Source organism: Rousettus aegyptiacus, unplaced genomic scaffold (genome assembly GCF_014176215.1).
Source record: "Rousettus aegyptiacus isolate mRouAeg1 unplaced genomic scaffold, mRouAeg1.p scaffold_m13_p_3, whole genome shotgun sequence".
NCBI lineage: Eukaryota > Metazoa > Chordata > Mammalia > Chiroptera > Pteropodidae > Rousettus > Rousettus aegyptiacus.
In genome coordinates, this window is record NW_023416306.1 from 142,839,779 (window position 1) to 142,858,721 (window position 18,943).

The 18,943-nt window shown below is 36.5% G+C and overlaps 1 protein-coding gene across 1 annotated transcript; it reads left to right on the forward strand.

The window, feature by feature from the left end:
- The first annotated feature begins 11,200 nt into the window (after positions 1-11,200).
- On the forward strand, positions 11,201-11,517 carry LOC107519554 (thioredoxin-like). The gene is made up of 2 exons (XM_016162346.1): positions 11,201-11,356; positions 11,389-11,517. The coding sequence occupies exons 1-2, from the start codon at positions 11,201-11,203 to the stop codon at positions 11,515-11,517; spliced, it is 285 nt and encodes a 94-aa protein (XP_016017832.1).
- The last annotated feature ends 7,426 nt before the right edge of the window (positions 11,518-18,943 follow it).

Below are 18,943 nucleotides of genomic sequence, written 5' to 3' on the forward strand. Positions count from 1 at the left end.
TTAGGTAAGCCCAAATTGTTTTCCCACGTGGTTATAACAATCTATACTTCCGTTAGCTGTGTATAAGAGTTTCTGTTCCTCCACATTCTTGCCAACACTTGATTTGGTCATACTTTTAAATTTTTGCCAACTTAGGGAATGTGAAATGTTATCTCAAATTTTCTCATTATGGTATTCTGATTTTTTTTTTATTGTCTGTCATTTCCCCCCGGTTTATGCTTTTAGTATCTTGTTTACAAAACAGCTTCTCATCATCAAGCTGTAAAGATACTCATCTTCTAAAAGTTTTATAGTTTTACCTTTCACATTTAAGTCTCTAATCCACCTGGAATTTCCATTTAGATGTGTTTTAGGAGCATTCTCTTTTTTTCTATATGCCTTTCATATTTGGAAAACTGTTAAAAAGTGAAGGAATCTGGCATTTAGCCTCTCTGGAATTTTTTAACTACTAAATTTAATTTTTAAAAATATTTATAGAACCATTTACATTTTTTATTTTTTCTTGTCAGTTTATGATTTATACATTTTTTAGAATTTGTTCATTTCTTGTACATTTTCGGATGTATGAGTAACGGTTTATAAAATCCTCATAACTTTTTTTAAAAAACTCTACAGCAACTGTAGTTGTGTTTCCTTGTCATTCCTGATTTTGCTTGTATGTATGTGTCCTCTATTTTTCACTTGATCAATCTTTATGGAATTCGTAATTCATATCTTTTCAAATAGCCATTTTGGGACCTTGTTGATTCCCTTCAGTTTCTATTTCACTAATTTACATTCTTATCTTTATTATTTCTTCATGCCCAATTTATCCTATTGTTATTTTTCTAACTTCTAATGTTCAGCCTTTCCTCCTTCCTCACATAAGTCTTAAAAACTATGAGTTTTTTTATAATATCATTTTAGCTTTATCTCACGAGTTATGATGTGCAGTATTTTGTTGTCATACCATTCTTAATATTTCCTCATTTTCATTATAGTTTTTTGTTTGTTCTATGAATTATTTAAGTATGTTTCTTTTTTGTCTTTTTCTTTGATTAATATTTAATTAAGTTAAAGTTAAAATATTAAATTTTTCTCAATTTCTATCCATTTACATAGTTATTCAAATTCCCTTTGACATTTTGAACCGTAATTATACATTCAACATATCTGATTCTCACAAACACTTCAAACATCTAAAATGTAGACTTATACAACAAAACCAACAAGAACCTCCTAAGCATGTAAGTTAGACTTATCAACTTTGCAGTTCAAATTCTTAAGTAGTTCAAATATCTGAAAAACATAAGCCAAACCACACAATGATAGCAGAATGCATAGGTACACAAAAGTATAACTACTGTTTAAAAAAATACCTTCCCTAAGACTATATTTATTCATTAAAAGTGGGACAGGATTGCTATCTTAAACCAGCTGCATTTACCCTATCACCTTGCTACTCAAAGTAGGATCAATAGACCAGCAGCATCAAGATCACCTAAGAAATGCAGACTCTCAGGCCTTCCTGAAACATCCTAAGTAGGACTCCTTAACAAGATCTCCAGGTGGCTTGTATGCACGCCTGAAATTTGAGAAGCACTGCTTTCCAAAACTCAGTTCTATAATACAAGTGTGGGAAAAGTTAATTAGGTAGCAACTCTGTACAGGCATACCTAGCAGATATTTATTTCAGGCTCGGTTTCAGACTGCCACAATAAAGCAAGAATTGTAATAAAGTGAATCGTTATCTCTTTGCTGGTGGAAGGACTTGCCTTCAATTTGTAAAAATGCACATCTGTGAAGCACAATAAAGCAAAGCACAATAAAACAAGGTATGCCCGTATTGTGATAAGGGCTGTGTGTGTGAGAAACTCTGAATACCTGAATAGAACTTCCAGGACTAACCCAGGAGCTTTTAGGATGAACTCTTTCTGTACTCTGATTCCATCTGAAACACCTGCTCTTGAGCCGAGAAACACCGAATCACATAAGTTTCCTTTCCTTGCAACTTAGAGCTTTCTCTGAAATTTCCCATTCAATCTGTATTATAACCCCTTACATTAAGACCTAGTGTGTCCCAGTGGAATCTTGGTCTCATTACTCATGATGCAATTGTTCACCCCTTCCTTTCCATAATTCTAATGTCTCATTGACCTCCATTCTCAGATGACTTAAAGGAGGCTGGGAACAGGCTGCAAGAAGGGAAATGGAGGTAGAGCCATGCCTAAAGAAAGGCTGTGTCTGGGATCCATCAGGAACCAGAGGGAAGTTCCAGGCAGTTCTCGGTGGGAATCCCTCCTTTCCTATTTCCACACCTCCACACCCTGAAAAGGCATATGTGAAAATGAGCTGGCAGAAAGGAAATCAGAAGCAAGAACTAAGGCTCCCTTGTCTGAGGCTAGAATATTTACTTGCCAGAATCAGCCAGTGTTGACACCTGATTTCCTGTATAAAGTGAGCATGCGTCAGCCGCTGCCTGATGAGAACCATTAAGTCAGTAATAAATTGTATTTCCATTTCAGTACCCTTTTAACCAATACACAAGAAGTAAGTCACATGGCAAGGTCCCTAAATTGTTTGTCTAATTGATTGGTCTAATTATCCTCACCTAGAGGAAAAACTGGTTACTAGGAATAAAAAGGCCCTGGCTTTGAAGCAATGCTTCTGGGTTATGCTCTTGCGCCTGACTCTGGCCTCACTGTGAAGGCTTGACCAAATCTCTCTTAATTTCTCTGGACCACAGATTACTTATTGAGCAGGGAGATTAGTTCCAAAATAATCCGTTCTCCATAATTTCCTGACTTCAGGCCTGGTACATCCTGGAGTCCTGGCCTTTTTCTAGAATCTTGCCGTACCATTTATTAATTAATACTGTGTGTGGCCAAGGGCTGTTCTTGTGATTCAAGGCTGAGAAACAGAACTCTCATAGCTTTGTGTTCAGCTGCAAAATTTTAATCCCTTCCTTGCCTCTACCACCCTCAGAAGTCAAGAAGGAAAGTTTCTGGAGGACACGTACATGAGGACTATTTAAAGAGCTACCGACCGCTAGCAAATGAGCAATACGAACGGGAGTCGTAGACCCTGTGCCTGGCTGCTGGAGTCGGGATCTCTACTCAACCACTTACTGTCCGGCCTTGGATAAATTAATTAATCCGCTTATGCCTCAGTTTCGGCACCTGTAAAATAAGGTGAATGATAGGAACTATCTCATAGGGCTGGTGTGAGGACTAAATGAAACAATGCATTATACAAGAGTGTGTGGCATGTGATAATCACTCAATTATTATAAGCTAGATTTATGAAAACACTTAAGCCAGATGTAAAATACATTAAACAGTCATTTTGGTACACAGGTTATCTTTTAAAAGCAGATTTTTCCATGTGCTCTAGTGAAAAAACAAAGTTACCTGATCAGGGCTTTCTTTACCTGAACTCTTGGTGTGAGAAGAAAACCACTAGAATATGGCTGACTCTTGACTCTGCCTTTTTCTTTTAACAACAGTAGGATTTTTAATCCTTGCATTCAGAGTAATACCCGTCAATCACCTTCTTCCTAATTAAATTTACCTGGAGCTTGTTTTAAGGAAAATAATGTGTTCAGCCAAAATTGGTTGCATATTAATGCTACAATTAGATAAGAACTTCACAAATGAACCCCTTCCCCTGAGCCTCTGTAAAGAAAGGAGAATGCAGTTGAGAGCCTACAAGATTCAGAGCAATTAAGCCTAGAAATGCAGGTGTTTGAAACACCTGTTTCCTCCTCCCTCCCACATGGAGAGCCATGGCCACCCCCTCATCAGTAGGTTAAAATAATTAACTTACCCTATTGGAAGAAAAGCTCAAGAACTGCTAAGGGCAACAAGTCTCCTTTTCTCCCCTTTCTCAGATTAAAAGAGAAAACTAAAAAGGTTCATGGGTGGTCTGCAAACAGGAGGGGGGAAAAAAAACTTTTCTCCCCTCCCCTTAAAAAAAAAAGACAAAATCAAGTGACAAGGAAGACATTGTCTCCCTGGAGCAAAGTGTCTTGCTTAGGTTCAGAATTCTATGTTTGTTTTGAGAGAGTGATTGCAGTGCTGTTCAGGAGCATGAAAAAAGCCTATTTTAAGAGATATTTATGTGAAGAAATAAAGCAATTTGCGAGGATGTGATTTTGTCTGACCTTCCTTTTGTGAATATCTGCAAATTTATATTAAATCTCAACAACAGAGTCTCTCACAAGGATAAATTGTGGAAATTTTATTGGGGCTTTTAAAAACGGCATAGTCCATAGCTAGGAAATCAAGAAATTGTTAGGGAAAAAAAATGAAAGAAAGTTCAATGTGGCAATTTGAATCAATTCAATTTTGGCCTTTTTGTGTATCTGTTTTATTTCCCTGAGTTCCATTAAGGCTACCTTTGAATACTATTCAGAATAACTAGAAAAGATTGTGCAGGTAATTTTGTTTTTATGATTACTAGCACTTTCTCTGCTCAAAGCACACATTTTGGAAACTTTCAGCATTTTAATTGGAATAGGTGTTTTTGGAAGATGGAAGAATGATACAGTTCAGGGACCTGCTGGTGCTGGAAACTGGTTCAGTGTACAGATATGCATATACATTTATCTTTCCCATTTTTCTCAGGATGATTAAACGTGACTCTAGTTAAAATTTGGATTTTTAAAAGCTTTGTGACAATGCCCACATGAAATACAGATTGCAGGGAGCCAAAGAACTACAATATGCTGTTATTCGACCGCTAATTCTGACCAATATATTTGTTTATATAATGCCTTACAGTTTAAAAAGCATTTTCCCATTTGAAGTATGTAAGGCAGGTCTCAACACGACGGGAGGAGGAAATTAAGGTGTTGGATAGAGCCATCCAGGGAAAGGGGAGAGCCATGCTGGTAAAACTGGGACTCCTGCACCCCCACAGCCAATGTCCCTTCTGCCTCAGGCTTTCTGAAGCCAGATCCAGTGTTATTTCCACCACCACCCAGGCCAGGTGAATTCCTCTCTCTAACAGCATAGCATTTTCACAAACCCCGGGCTGAGGCTTGCAGTTCCTGTAGCGAGTTCCTGAGAGCAGCAGTATTTCCAAATGACCAGCAGGTGGCGGAGTAAACCCTGTTCCCAAATCTTTTCCAGCGATGTTTAAATGTTTGAAAAGTAACAGCTGAAAAATTCAATATCAGCCCAAATAAAGTTAGTAGTCAAGATTTAATTAAAATAGCAGCAACAATATTTAGTATAAATAATAAGTCCACTGTCAAGCTAAATGCTGCGTATAACTCGTCCTGGCTTTTTCTTTTCTCAGCATCGGGACACAATGGTAAACCTGTTCTTTAAAATTCCAATTTTCTCTTTTCCTCTCACTGTACTACTGAGTCAGAGAGAAATGCTAACTTATTACTCGTTTGCGTTCGTTTTCTTTGTAAGGAAATCTTTGTAATGATTAGCTAGGTGCGACGTAAATCCACCAAACAGTACAGCTTTGTCTAGGTCCAGGAATGTCTTTATTAAGTGTTGTTCACTGTTTAGCATGATTGCCCGACTCCTCCTAGCCTGGCGCTCTGGGAGGCCCGCCTGACAGGAACTGCTGGAATTACATTACACTCCTGGCTGCATCCTGAGCTGCTCCACAGGGAGGTGAACTGAAGAAGCCTCCCTCCTTACCAGAGCCTCCCTGTCCTTCACAGTGTCTTACTTCACAGTGTTATGATTTAAAGGGTTTGCGGTCCCTAAACTCCTTTGTCAAGTACTTTCTTCAACTGCTTTCACACATTCTTGGCAAACACCAGACAAGATTGAAAGGGGTTTCCATCCAAAACATATTCATCCACGTTAACTTAAAACACAATCTTCTGCAAGTATTATACACAGTCCCATTTCCACACATACATGCATTTGCCTTTGCGTCCATGTGTAGACATTTGCATACAATTACATACATGTAAAATCTTGTACTTGGAGTTTTGATGCCTCAATTTATTTTAACTAAGTGCAAGGAAGTAGGTTGTGATTGGAACTAAATGACACCACCTACTTCCTATCACTTATAACTTAGGAACTTAAAGATATTTTATCTCCAGTTTAACTTTTGATAAGAAATTTGTCATATGAACATAGGCATCCGTAAGTGAATTGATTAATATGTGTTATTATTGATTAATTAATATATATTGATTAATATATATGCTTTGTCTTTTTTCAGAAACAGATTTCAAAAGGACATACAGAGTTACAAGGGAGTTCACGTGGAATCACTAGGGGACTTGAGAGATTTTGTTTTAAGGATGAAAAGATTCTGGCCCAGAATGGTTAAGAGCTTGACTCAAAGGCATAAGAGCTAACAGATTGAAGAGGGGCTGAAATAGGAGATGTTCATCAAATGTTTGTGAATGAAATAAGATAGAGAATAATTTAGTGAGACTTTAAAAGATATGTTAGTGAATAGGTGAGCAGCTGTTACAGGAATCAAGCAAGTAGAAAAGCTTATGGAAAAAGGTAGAAATGTATATATATGTTTGTGTGGAGTGGTATTTTATAGCTGGTGGAGGGCATACATAGTTACATATGGTGGTAGTTGTTTCTGGATATTTCAAACAAAGCTTTCTCATTGGGAACTTGAAAGCAGCGCCTTCTTCCCAGTTCAAAAGCTTTTCAATGAAAGCTGGGAAAAGAACTCAGGGATCCTTGCATTTTGTCTCCTTTATGTACCAAAGAGATAATTCTAGCTGAGGATTCAAATCGAATGACGATTTCATTTATATTATAAATTGTTTAACACATTTAGTTGCTAGTATTTAATGAAGTGTATTAATAACTGACCCTTCTAGAATTATGTACTACTTTTTGTGAGTTGATATGTATTTCAACTGACCAAATAAGGGTAAATATTAATAGTGAGCATTCACTGTCAACTTGCTCCCTCTCTAAGTAACTCTAGTCAGCAATTGAAGAATGGGGCTTATTTAGCATATCTCGATTCCTGTCATAACACTTCCTTTTTAAATGAATTCAGGGGAATAAACAGTACAAAAGAATTCACCAAGAATGGAACAAGTGTTGACAGTGGTTTTAGAAATCATTTTGCCTTTCCCTGAAATCGAAAATTCCATTTCATAGCCATGTTAAACTCCTTCTGTGCCCAATTCCCCATTGACACACACACACACACACACACACACACACACACACACACACATTTTGCAAAGACCCCGAACTGTCCTCTCCAGGATTGTTATATTTTATTTTGGAACAACACAAAGTCTGCACAATACTTGCTTTTAAAATATACACTTTTTGTTTGCTTTTCCAACATTACATGTTTCTTTATTTTATAGATTGGGTTGAGAGCTGAAAGATTTTTTTCCCTGTTTCATCCTAAAAGCCTAAGGATCAATGCCAATTGCATACTTAGATATTAAGGCAACTTTCCAGCTGTGCTCCAACTGTTTTCTATTGTGCTCGCTACCATGTTTTTGGTGTCATTTTTCTGATTTGAGTGAAACCTATGCAAGACATTAATTGTGTCTCATTAACGGTCCTTGCTCTTCTTTTCAATCCTGGTATGTATGAATGCTCCAAGAGAAATACAACCAATAAACAAAACAGCAGTGTATTCCTCTGCACATTGTTCATGAGGCAAAGAGTATGTGAGAAATTCATATTTGCCAGTATATTTCAGGCAGTGGGGGGGCCCTTTAAAAAAGTCTATTGCTCTATTTTTACCACAATACCACTTCAAGCCCAAATATTGGGGTGTTTTAACAAGAAAGATAATAATTATTAATTCTTTCCATTAAAATCCTGCAGGATCGTCTATGGTAGCATTGTCTACTACTAACAGAATAAAAAGTGCTGCCATAGCAAAACTATAGAAAATGTAAAATAGAAAAATACAAATGTTGCCAGGATAGTTTCCCAATAATGTGTTAAACAAAATTTTGGCCTGTAGAACACATTTTCGAATCTTGTTTAAAGCATTTTCTAAACTTATGGCACAAAAATGCTCATTTTGATTTTAAATTAGATAAATGCTGCTTTAACATGGAGGTCATAAGAGGGTACTTACTAAACGATGTGAAAAGCATCTATTCAGAGAACTCGTATCATCTCCAGAGGCAAATCATGAGTATCAGGACCAAACCCTTCGACCATTATGCCTCACTACGTTAAAGGTAACTTTCTCTTTTTTGTTCAGATAGAGGGTACCAGAGATTATAAGAAATGTGAAGTCCGTCAGCTATCAACTTCAGGCCTGACTAGATAAGAGGTAATATAATTGATGTACTTTTATCAGAGAGCAATTTCTGGAATAGAATATACATCGTATAGCAGAGCAAAGTTTTAAGAGTTAGAGAGAGAACATTAACTCAAAGCCATGAACATTTTGGACTTCGACATAACCTTTTAAAATTTACATCTCACACTGTTGAGAAAGCGGCAAAGTATGATACTTATTTGACATTTTTGTGCATTGACATGCACTTATTTTAACACTAATTTTTTTGTGGGGTTTAAGTGTGTTCCTGAAGTTTTATTCACTGAGAGAACAGACTATTTTAAGAAGAAATTTAAAACTCATCCTCAAAGATAACATCATTAAGGGAAAAATCTTTTGACAATTACTAATTGATTTTCGTAACACAGTCATTGTACAAGAAAAGTGAGTATTTTCGAAGGCCGATGGCCTGAAATTATACTTTCTTGTATTAAAAAAGGTTAATTAGGAATTGAGCTCAAAGTTAATTTTTCGAAGGTCAGCTCCTATGCTATTGGGTCCTGTGACCCTGTCTCAAGTAATCATAGCATTAACATACAAGTTATAGCTTTCCTTTCACTTGATGACATAATCTCTTTAATTGGTGTCGGAAAGCCTGCATGTGAAAGAACCGTGGAAAACACCTAGAGACTATAATTTTACTCTCTCCATTCAAATGGCAAAAGAAACAAGCCTTAAGAATGTACTAGAGACTCATTACAACCCCTAGGCTGTCAACACAAAGCCCTCACATTTCAACTAAGAGTTTTAGGAATGATCAATTCTGCTTAGTTCCAACTTCAGCAGGTGAACTATTAACCTTTTCAGAAAAACTGGTGAATGCTAAATGTCAGATAATCTTCTATGAGAAAGCTAAGAGGGTGGATAATATGGTTTAACTGATTAGACATAAGTGTGAGAAGGTAATATTTGAAAATTTATTAAGCACTCTCTTTGAAAGAAACTATTGGCCTGAGACTTTCTAACTCTTACATTTCCACAACCTTTAACACAACGCTCTTCCATAAATCCCCCACGGCTCAACATGCAGACTTGACGTGGCCCGTTTTCATTTGCGAGCTGAAATTCACCTCATGTAGGGAACTGATCAGCATTGTTGTGGCCTGTTTTCCCAAGGATTCTGCCTAGTAAAGAAGAAAGCTACTGTGCAGTAGCCCTTGAAAGACCCGCCGTAAAACTTTTGCAAGGATTTGCTTCCGGAAAGGAAGAAGGGAAAGCTGACGTTCGCTAAGTCCCCCAGCAAAAGTTTAGCAACTGCTCACTGAAGAATGGAAGGGCCCTGGGTCTGCCGTTAATGTAACAGCTCCTGTGCTTGCAGCACCAAGTGCTTCAATTTTGTCACCTTTTGTGGTCTTTTTTACCTCCTCAGTTCTGACATACCTTTTTAAAAATTGGGTAACCAGCTAACCAAGAAGTGCTGTGCCTGGACCGCTTTGTACTGGGCCTTGCTTTTATTGGGTGCCATCAGCAATGTGGTAATTTAGGGGGGTGTGTCACCTAGCAGACATACAGACATTATATAGAACTGGTCCATCTTTGGTTCTAATATAGAGACTGACTCCCTTTTGCGCCTTGTCCAGATACAACTATATCTGAGAGGGGAGGAAGAGAGAATGGGGTAGAAAGGCAGACAGGCGCTCATGCCTGCAGACAGTACTGCCTTCCTGTGATAACTACTAGCCAATAGTTATACTGTGTATCGACGTGTCTTTAATCATGTCTCTGTGTAGATAATAAATTGGTCTTTTGGGATGTGTTTCGTGTTTTATGTAATCCTCCATTTTTATGCCCGGATGAGTAGTGCAAACAACCCATTAATTCAGTCCATTAACTAAGACAGTCAAAAATACCAGTATTTTTTCAGCATAGGGACATGGCAACTTTCAATTTCAAGGTAGAAAGTCATAAAAAGCCTATTTCGCCCTGTGATTTAATCACTGCCCCCATTTTATTAATCAGCAAAATAACGATTCGCAAATACCTTCACTATATCCACTGCTTTTTTTCCACTCTATGCCAATCGAGCGCAGCCTCAGTAATATCAAGGCCTCACTACCTCACTCTGCCCTGGAAGCTGGGGTATTATTTGTCACCTTCGACCACTCAATAAAACTAACAATCTTCTTTTCCCACCAGAGTTTTCAGCAAAATCTTAATCTTACCATCTAATTTAAATAGTAACTTATAATGGGGAATTTGCATTCTTTTACTACCTGAGAGCTTTCCTCAGGAAGAGAAAATAAAAACCACCTGATTTTGCAAAGCTAATCATCCCTAAGATCAATCAATATTTCCTCACCACCTTCAAGAAAAGCTCTTAGCCTGGCACACAAGGCTGCAAGGCTGCGTATGCTCTGGCCCTCGAATCCCTCTCCACCTCCAGCCTCCTGCCAAATTGAACTCCTCCCAGTCCCTCAAAGCACTGTGCTCTCTCCCTTAGAATCTTTGTACAATGTCCCCTCTGCCAAGAACTTCTCTTTCACTTCGACAGTCTCTAACCACACATCCTTAAGGGGTTAGCTCTAGCGTCGCCTCCTCCAGAAAATTCTCATGTGTAGACAACAACTTTGCCTACATCCTGGGCCATATATCACTCTAGATGCTCTCTTACAACCCTGTGCCAAACCCTATTTCGACACCCTTCGCGTCAGTTTCTCTTGAGGGCTAGGACTCTGTAATTTTTTTTTTTTAATCTCTGAAACCCCAGCCACTAGAAGAGTGTCCAGCATAGGTAAGAGCCTCGTAAATGTTTACTGAATCATGTTCCAGTAAGAGTATTTTGTTAATGTGTGGGAAGTCACTTGTTTTTTGTAAAATCCTTGAAGTATAGAAATCCAGACACGTATATTAATGCCTGCTAATCTATTTAAAAATAATTTCAAGCTCGTACAGTGCTTTGCATCCACGTCCATTGTTTCTTACAGTTGCTTGTCAGACCTCAGCTGCCAAAATGGTTAAGCAGATGGACAGCAAGTATGCTTTTGAGGAAGCCTTGAACAGTGCAGAAGATAAACTCATAGTAGTTGACTTCTCAGCCACCTGGTGTGAGCCTTGCAAAATGATCACACCTTTTTTTCATTCCCTCTCTGAGAAGTATTCCAGCACGGTATTCCTTGAAGTAGACATGGATATTGTCAGGATGTTGCATCAGAGAATGAAGTCGAACACATGCCGACCTTCCAGTTTTTTAAAAATGGACAAAAGGTGGGTGAATTTTCTGGAGCTAATAAGAAAAAACTTGAATCCACCATTAATAAATTAATCTAATTATGTTTTCTGAAAACATAACCTGCCATTGGCTCTTTAAATCTTGTGATTTTTTTTTTTTTATTTACAAAAAGGAAAGACTATACTCAACTTCCATCTGGGAACAAATGAAAATAAAATATTAATTCTACTCCTTTTGAATTAATAATTATAATAATTTCATTATTATTCCAAAATTAATAAACTTAATGATTTGGTTTTAAAACAACTGTGACTCTGCCAGATCAGTCCTCACATATATCCCAACGTAATCTTTTTACAGGAAATCAATTTAAGCCCCACACAGGTCACTTTAATGATGTCCTCTCGATTAAGAAAATGAGCTATTCTGCCCTCTCCTTGTCTCTGCCCCTTCCTCTAAGCCAGGTTAAAATTTCAATGGGTGTTTCAACCCACATATTTGAAATGGTGCAATTTGTGGTCTCTGTACAGAGGGTACAATCAAGAAATCAAAATTCTCTACTATTTTTCTTCAGTTGTTGTGCAAATGAATGAGCATGCATCGCCTGTATGCCTTCAGCAAAGCAAGCATTTGTGACAGCAACTCTGAATAGAAGTTTTCCTGTTTACCTTCTTATCACTTGTTTAAGTTCTAAGGAGAGAGACCTGGCCATTTTGTTATAGAATGGGTGTTTTCAATGCAAAGGGAAAAAAAAATCACAGTTTTGAGTTTTTACAATGTTTGCCCCTTTTCCCAGCAGGGATGTGTTTTGAGTGCCAGGAGACAAAAAGTGTGGCCTCAACAAGCAGAATTTTAAAAAGAACATCATTTTCATTATGTAGTCAATCTCAATTACAAGCAAATGTTTTCTCTGTGGAGACTCTTCTCCTTTCAGGGCATTATGTGAGCCTCTTTTGTGGATTGAGAGAAAGGATCAGTGGTCAATAGGGAGCAGAGTGCTGTATACAGTGGATTTTTGTATCCCTCAGTCTCCTACATAATGCGTTTTGTCAGGAGAACAGCCTGCTATCCTGAGCAGATTTGCTGAATTAAAGAGCACAGCGGGGATAGGAAACTTGTTGCTAGGTGACTGACCGCGGCTGCTTGGCGGGTCTGGGCCGAAGGTGACTCTCTGCTTTTCTTCCACTACTTAATCTTGCCTTTTAATCTACATCTATAATTAACTCTGTTAATGCCACACATCCATTTGTTTCTTTTTTACTGCACTTCAGGCATCCAATTTATCATTATTTAGTCTTTACACTCAAACAACAAACTATTTTTTCTCCATTAGCGTCATATGAGGTGCAACATTCTGCAGTGTAAAGAAAGACGCAGACTCAGTAGATATTGCCTGTGATTACTCACTTCCTCTGAGGATTTTCAGAGATACTTTTTGCTCATCTGAATGGAAAATGCGTCCTTGAGGAAACACTCCTCTTTTCCATTATCTCTACAGCTTGATTGTGCCTAATTAATGGAAATGTTCTTGGTGACTTTCAATTCCTCTCAGTGGTGACATATACCAACAATTAAAAATTGCTTTTTTTCTCAGAGGTTTACATAATTGTTTCGCCCGAAATAAATGTGTTGCCTCTGATGTCTTTGCAGGACATTTTCTCTGTGGTCATTATTAGCCACAGAGGCTGGACTGGGATGCAGGACCTAGGGATGCAAAGAAGTAGGGACTTGGCACAATTAGCTCTGGTGAGGCGGTGGCTGCATCCAGTGTCTGGGGGATGCCATAGCAGATCCTGGCAGGAACACCCACATTTTAGCTTGGCTAATGTTGGTGGTTCAAGTGTGATGTGCCAAGAGGGAGAACCAAGGTGGCTCTAAGGGAACCAGGTCTGCGGTATGATTTCTGACACCATTTCTGAGCAGATGGCCCCACACCTAACTCTCTGACCCTCCTGGACATTCTGTGAGCTAAGGAACAGTCTAAGAACCTTACTGAAACAATAGGCCTTGACTTGCATTTCTACACCCATATAGGCAGTCTGTAGTTAAAATATTTGGCCTAAGACAGACTGACTGCTTAGGTTCAAATTTCAGGTCTACCATTTACATGTTGTGTGGCCTGAAATAACTTAGTCAACCTCATCCCTAAAATAGTGATGATAATAGTACCTCTGATTAGGGTTGTTATAAGATTAAATGAGTCAACCTACGTAAAGCAATTAGTGGTTATTAGCTATTATTAATATATTGATAATATGATGAAACAATTATCTGACTAATTTTTCCATATCTTAATAAGACAAAATTGCATGTCCATGGTGAATAAAAATATTAAAACATGGAGATTAAATAATACCTTTTAGAGTTTTCGTAGCAGTTTAATCACACGACCTCGTTAATCCTCAAACTCCTCAAATCATGCCAAAGATAGCTTGAATGCACATTTTCCTTAAGAACGTATATTTTGTGCATACTATAAGGTTATACAGAATAGTTCAGATTTTAGAAGTGTTCGATCTGACCCATCTAAATTAAGGAAATGCAGGTTATGCAGGCTTTTATGCCAGACATATTTGGAGAGCATTAGGCTTTAATTAGACTAACTGGGGCTAGTTAGAGGTTGTGATGGCTCTCCTTCAGTGGTGCATAAAAGCATCTTGTGCACAGAGAATTAGGAAGCCAGAATAAGGACCATTAGGATGTCATTTACTACATTTTCATCTTATCAATTTATACTCTTTAATGCGATGGCCTGGTTTGCATCCTTTATGCAGGTGTTAATTCTTTGCCTTTGACTGTCTTTAACAGATGTCTATGAAATGTGGCTGCCTGCAAGTCTGTGCATGTGTAATGATAGAGATGAGATCACATAGTTGGGGAAAGTGGGCCCAGGCCAGCACTCCTGTCACCACCAAACATAATGGGGCAAGTAGAAAACTTTTATTTTTAATAGTCTGAGAGTGAGCTAAAAGCCCTAGTCTCTTATGAAGAGCATCTGATTCTACACAACACATTGAACTTGACTTTATTTCAGGATATTGCTTTTTTAAATCTTTCCTATTGCCCATCAATGATAAATCAATGTATAATAATATTTTGAAGTAGGTGGCTCATCTGAGCACTCAAATATGATCTCACAACATAAAAGTCTTCATAGATAATCCCATTTTATTAAGTGAGAAAATGTAGACCCAGCCTTTGACTTAGCTGCCCAAAATGATTCAGCGTGAGTCTATAGCAGGACTGCAAGGAAGCACAGATATATTTCCCTTTAGGCCATGCTCCACACCGCCTTTCTGCTAGTTCTTGCTGATTCAAGGACGGTGTAGATAGAACAATAAGTTGTTTCTCTTCTTCTATTTCAGAAAAACTAAGTGATGATTTTAATTGAACTTACACAATGATTTTACATTTTGACAATTTTATAAGATTTTTCTTTCAAAAAGAAATAATAAAATATTCTTTAAAACTACACTCAATCTGTGAGGCTCCATAGCATGTTTCTTAGTTTGCCAGGGAAAGCATCCCTGGAGGTTGAAGTTCCATGAGGGCAGGGATCATGTCTTCTGGATTAATCCCTATATCCCCAGCATATTTAGCACAGTGCTCAGTACATAGCAGGTGTTCATATCATATCTGTTGAACAATAAGTTGGTGAGTAAATGAATTAATAAATTAAAATACTTAAAAGAAGAAGCTGGTATCTACCATTAGTTCCGTAGAATTCTTCCTTTCTAGTACTTTTTCATAAAGTGATTAAAATCTAATTCTTTAAAATGAATTTCAAGGGTTACTTAACACTTGACTTTTAAATTTTTGCATTTTCATTTCTGTTCTCTTCTTTAAAAATCTTTGGCTTTTCAGCGAACCGTGTAGAGATTTTATTGATCATTGGTTTAAGATCATGGGATAAAATGAGTTCAGCCATGATACCTATCAGTTTAATTTCTCTACATTCATTAATAGAATGGAACAAAGTTTAAAAGGTAATTTTAGAGCCATTCTATCTTTTTGCCTCTTCCTGAGAAGTGACTAAATTTTTGAAATGTTTAAAATAAAAAATTTTAGTCTTACTTTGTAATATTTAGGTGGTCGTGACAATTGAAAAATGAATTAAAAGATACAATTTTAAATTTAAACTTGAAAGTATGGAATTATATATTTTTTTCAGACTAATCAATTTTTAAAAATTTTATTATTAGTTTCAAGTATGCAGTACATTGGTTAGACATTTATATAGTTTATAAAATGATTCCTCTAATTGCTTTAGACTAATATATTTTTTTAAGAAATGTAACAAATAGTCATAGTAATGTACCAGGAGCCATTATTAAATTAGTTTGTCATGCTAACATAATCATAGAAACATTATCATCAAATAAAGTTTATTAATGAACTTTGATATTTCTTGGCTTGTTCTCTTTGATTTTGTAGCAGAGTCTGTTTTTCATTAAGTGCTAAAAACACACCTTTTTAGTTAATAAGTTCTGCTAATTGACATAAATATGCATAATGAAAGCTATGCACTAAAAGGATTATATTAATATTCCCTTTGCATCTGTTAAAAACCTAACAACATTATCAATCATTTTTCTGCAATAATCCTTTGTAATTTTTTTTTAGAAATTTATGGATATGTGTTTGGTTAAAGCTTTCTATTTTGCTATTTTTCCCACGTTTTGTGTCTGTTCTGTGTTAACTTTTTTACATCCAGTATGATTCCATGTCTAACAGGTAAAGGTTATTTAGATATAAAAACCACAATCAACAGGAAAGATGTTTTATAATAGTCTTCATTTTGAAAAGGAATATATCTTATAATTTGATTAGTCTCTGATACTATAAACTTCGGTACAGGATAAACTAGGATCTTGGTGAAAACCAATGTAATTCTAAAAGTACTTGGGACTTAGGTTTATCACTGAACAAATTGGATTAAGCAAGTGGTATGCCAACTCATAATATCTGCAACAGTAAGGAGACTCATGCAGCTTTATCACAGACAGAATGGTGTGCCTACTTGTTCCATCTACTCCTTTCAGCACATAAGATTGGCATCTAAATCAAAAGTTTAATACCCTCACCAAATATGTCTTTTGAAAAGTTATTTTTAAAAGGTATAGTTCTGCCTGTTTCCCTTGTGTTTGTATGATGCTATTTTATCACTAAGAGACTTTTTACTGAGTTACCAAAAATTACTTCTAACTCTTAGAAAACCTTGCACGTTGATCATTGGATTCAAATAAATAAAGTCACAACTTTTAAATTTAATTTGCTCTTTTTGTTTACTACTTAAAGTGTTTCGTTAAGTGTTTTAGACAAAGTGTAGTGATATTGAAGCATCTTTTGTAATGTAAAATGGACTGTGATTCTGTGTAGGCTACGCCCATTCACTCTTTCCCTCCCTCACAAATATTTTTAGAGAATCTTCTATGTGGCAGGCCTGTTAAATATGAGATCTGAGGTCTTTCTATATACAGAAAAGGAGCCTCTTCAGTCATATGTTTTCCTGATCATCTGCAATAAATAAATTTTTTAAATAATGCTTTTTCCAAAACATTCAAAACACTTAAAAAGTGATAATTCCATTTTAACATAACATATTAAATAATAAAATTCTTTTGCAGAGTTTCAAGTTTTTTAACTTTTTTAAAGTGAGAAGATGAATATTTGTTAAGAATAAGAAAATAAATAATAGAGTACAGAAATAACTACTACAAAAATCACAAAATCTAGAAAACATAATTTTTTGATTAATTGCCTAAAATGCCCCAGTAATATAGTACCCCATGTATTTTTGTAGAAAAAAAAAATTTGAAAACTCCCATCAAATTTCTTTCTAATATCAGCTGTAAAAGATGTGTTTGATGTTTGCAGTTTCCTTTTAGGTTTGTAGTTACAAAAACAGTAACCTAATACATTCCATTTCACATGATTAGTATTTTTAAAATGTTTCTTTTCACATGTGCCCCTACATTGAGCTTCTCACAACACAGCAGTTGGCTTCATGGAAGAAAATGAACTTGCAGGTAAGAGGGTGAGAGAGTAGGCAGCCACAAGAGAGAAGATGCTTGCAAAAGAAAGCTACAATCCCTTTTGTAACCTAGTCACAAAAATGACATGCCATCATATTCAGTGGAAAGGAGTCCTTAGGCCTTGCCCACACTCAAGGAAAAGTGATTACACAGGGTGTAAATACCAAGAGGCAGCATCCTCATGAGCTGCCTGTCATAGCGCCTTGGGACATCTTCACATGCTACTTTGGACTCTGGGCTTACCTTCCCTGTCACATTGCTGGCTGAGTTGGCACAGGGGGTTACTGGAGCATATTGAAAGCCATTCCAACACCACTCTGACATGTAACAATGCCTTAGATAGACACTTGCATAACTGCAAACTACCTAATTATACCCTAAACCTCAAAAAAAAAAAAAAAAATGTGCCCAAACACACTTGTCCCTCTTCTGGATTCAAAAAGTTCCACTGGCTACTTATCCACCACCTTACACAAAGTGGCCTTAACTAGGTACTGTTAAAATACCTTAGTCTTTCAAATTTTACAAAAGCATAACTATGTGAATACATCAGAAGAGGTCAAGGAATGCGTAAGCTTCAGTACTTTCTCCATAAATCTGCCTCTGAATGGAAGTCATTATAACTGACTAGATTGATTCCAACATAAAGGAGGTAATATTTAGAAATTCCCTTGAATACCAGTTTCCATTGCTGCATTTAAGCCCTTGAAAAAAATCACTGTGACTTTTACTGAAGCAAGACAATCCCTTTTAAAAACTTAGAGTTTGGAGAAGTGTTTCCAAGATGCTTCTGCTCTTTTAATACTTTAACATATTATGTGGTTTCATGTTTTGTTAATAACATGATTCCTACCTGACCAGTTTAACCATCAAACTTTGACAGAACTGAAAGAAAAAACAGACAACAACACAATAATAGTGGAAGACTTCAATACCTCATTCTCAATAAAGAATAGAACAATCTGACAGGAGATACATAGGGAAATAGTGGCCTTGAACAATACTACAAATCAGCTGGACCTAATAGAAATACAGAAGACCACCCAACATAGCAGAATATATATTTTTCTCAAGTGCACACGGAAATTCTCCAGGATGAACCACATTTTAATATGCAAAAATTGGTTCAAAAAGGAAAATAATTTCATTTACAATAGCACCAAAGAAGAACAAACTACTTAGTAATAAACCTAACTAAGGAGGTGAAAGACTTGTATATTGAAAAGTACAAATCATTGATAAAAGAAATTAAAGGCCCAAATAAATAGAAAGACACCTCGTATTCATGGATTGAAAGACAATATTGTTAAAACACTCATACTACCAAAAGCAATCTACAGCTTCAACTTGATCCCCATCAAAATCCCAATGGAATTTTCTTCAGAAATAGGAAAATTCATCCTAAAAGTCATATGGAATCTCACGAGATCCTGAATAGGTAAAACAATTTTGAAAAATAACAATATTAGAGGACTCACTTTCTGATTTC

What these genes read in the sequence shown, in the direction of transcription:
- LOC107519554 (XM_016162346.1), top strand. Translation starts at nt 11,201, where the DNA reads ATGGTTAAGCAGATGGACAGCAAGTATGCTTTTGAGGAAGCCTTGAAC. An exon ending in CTGAGAAGTATTCCAGCACG is followed by an intron (nt 11,357 to 11,388) that starts GTATTCCTTGAA and finishes GGATATTGTCAG; the next exon opens with GATGTTGCATCAGAGAATGA.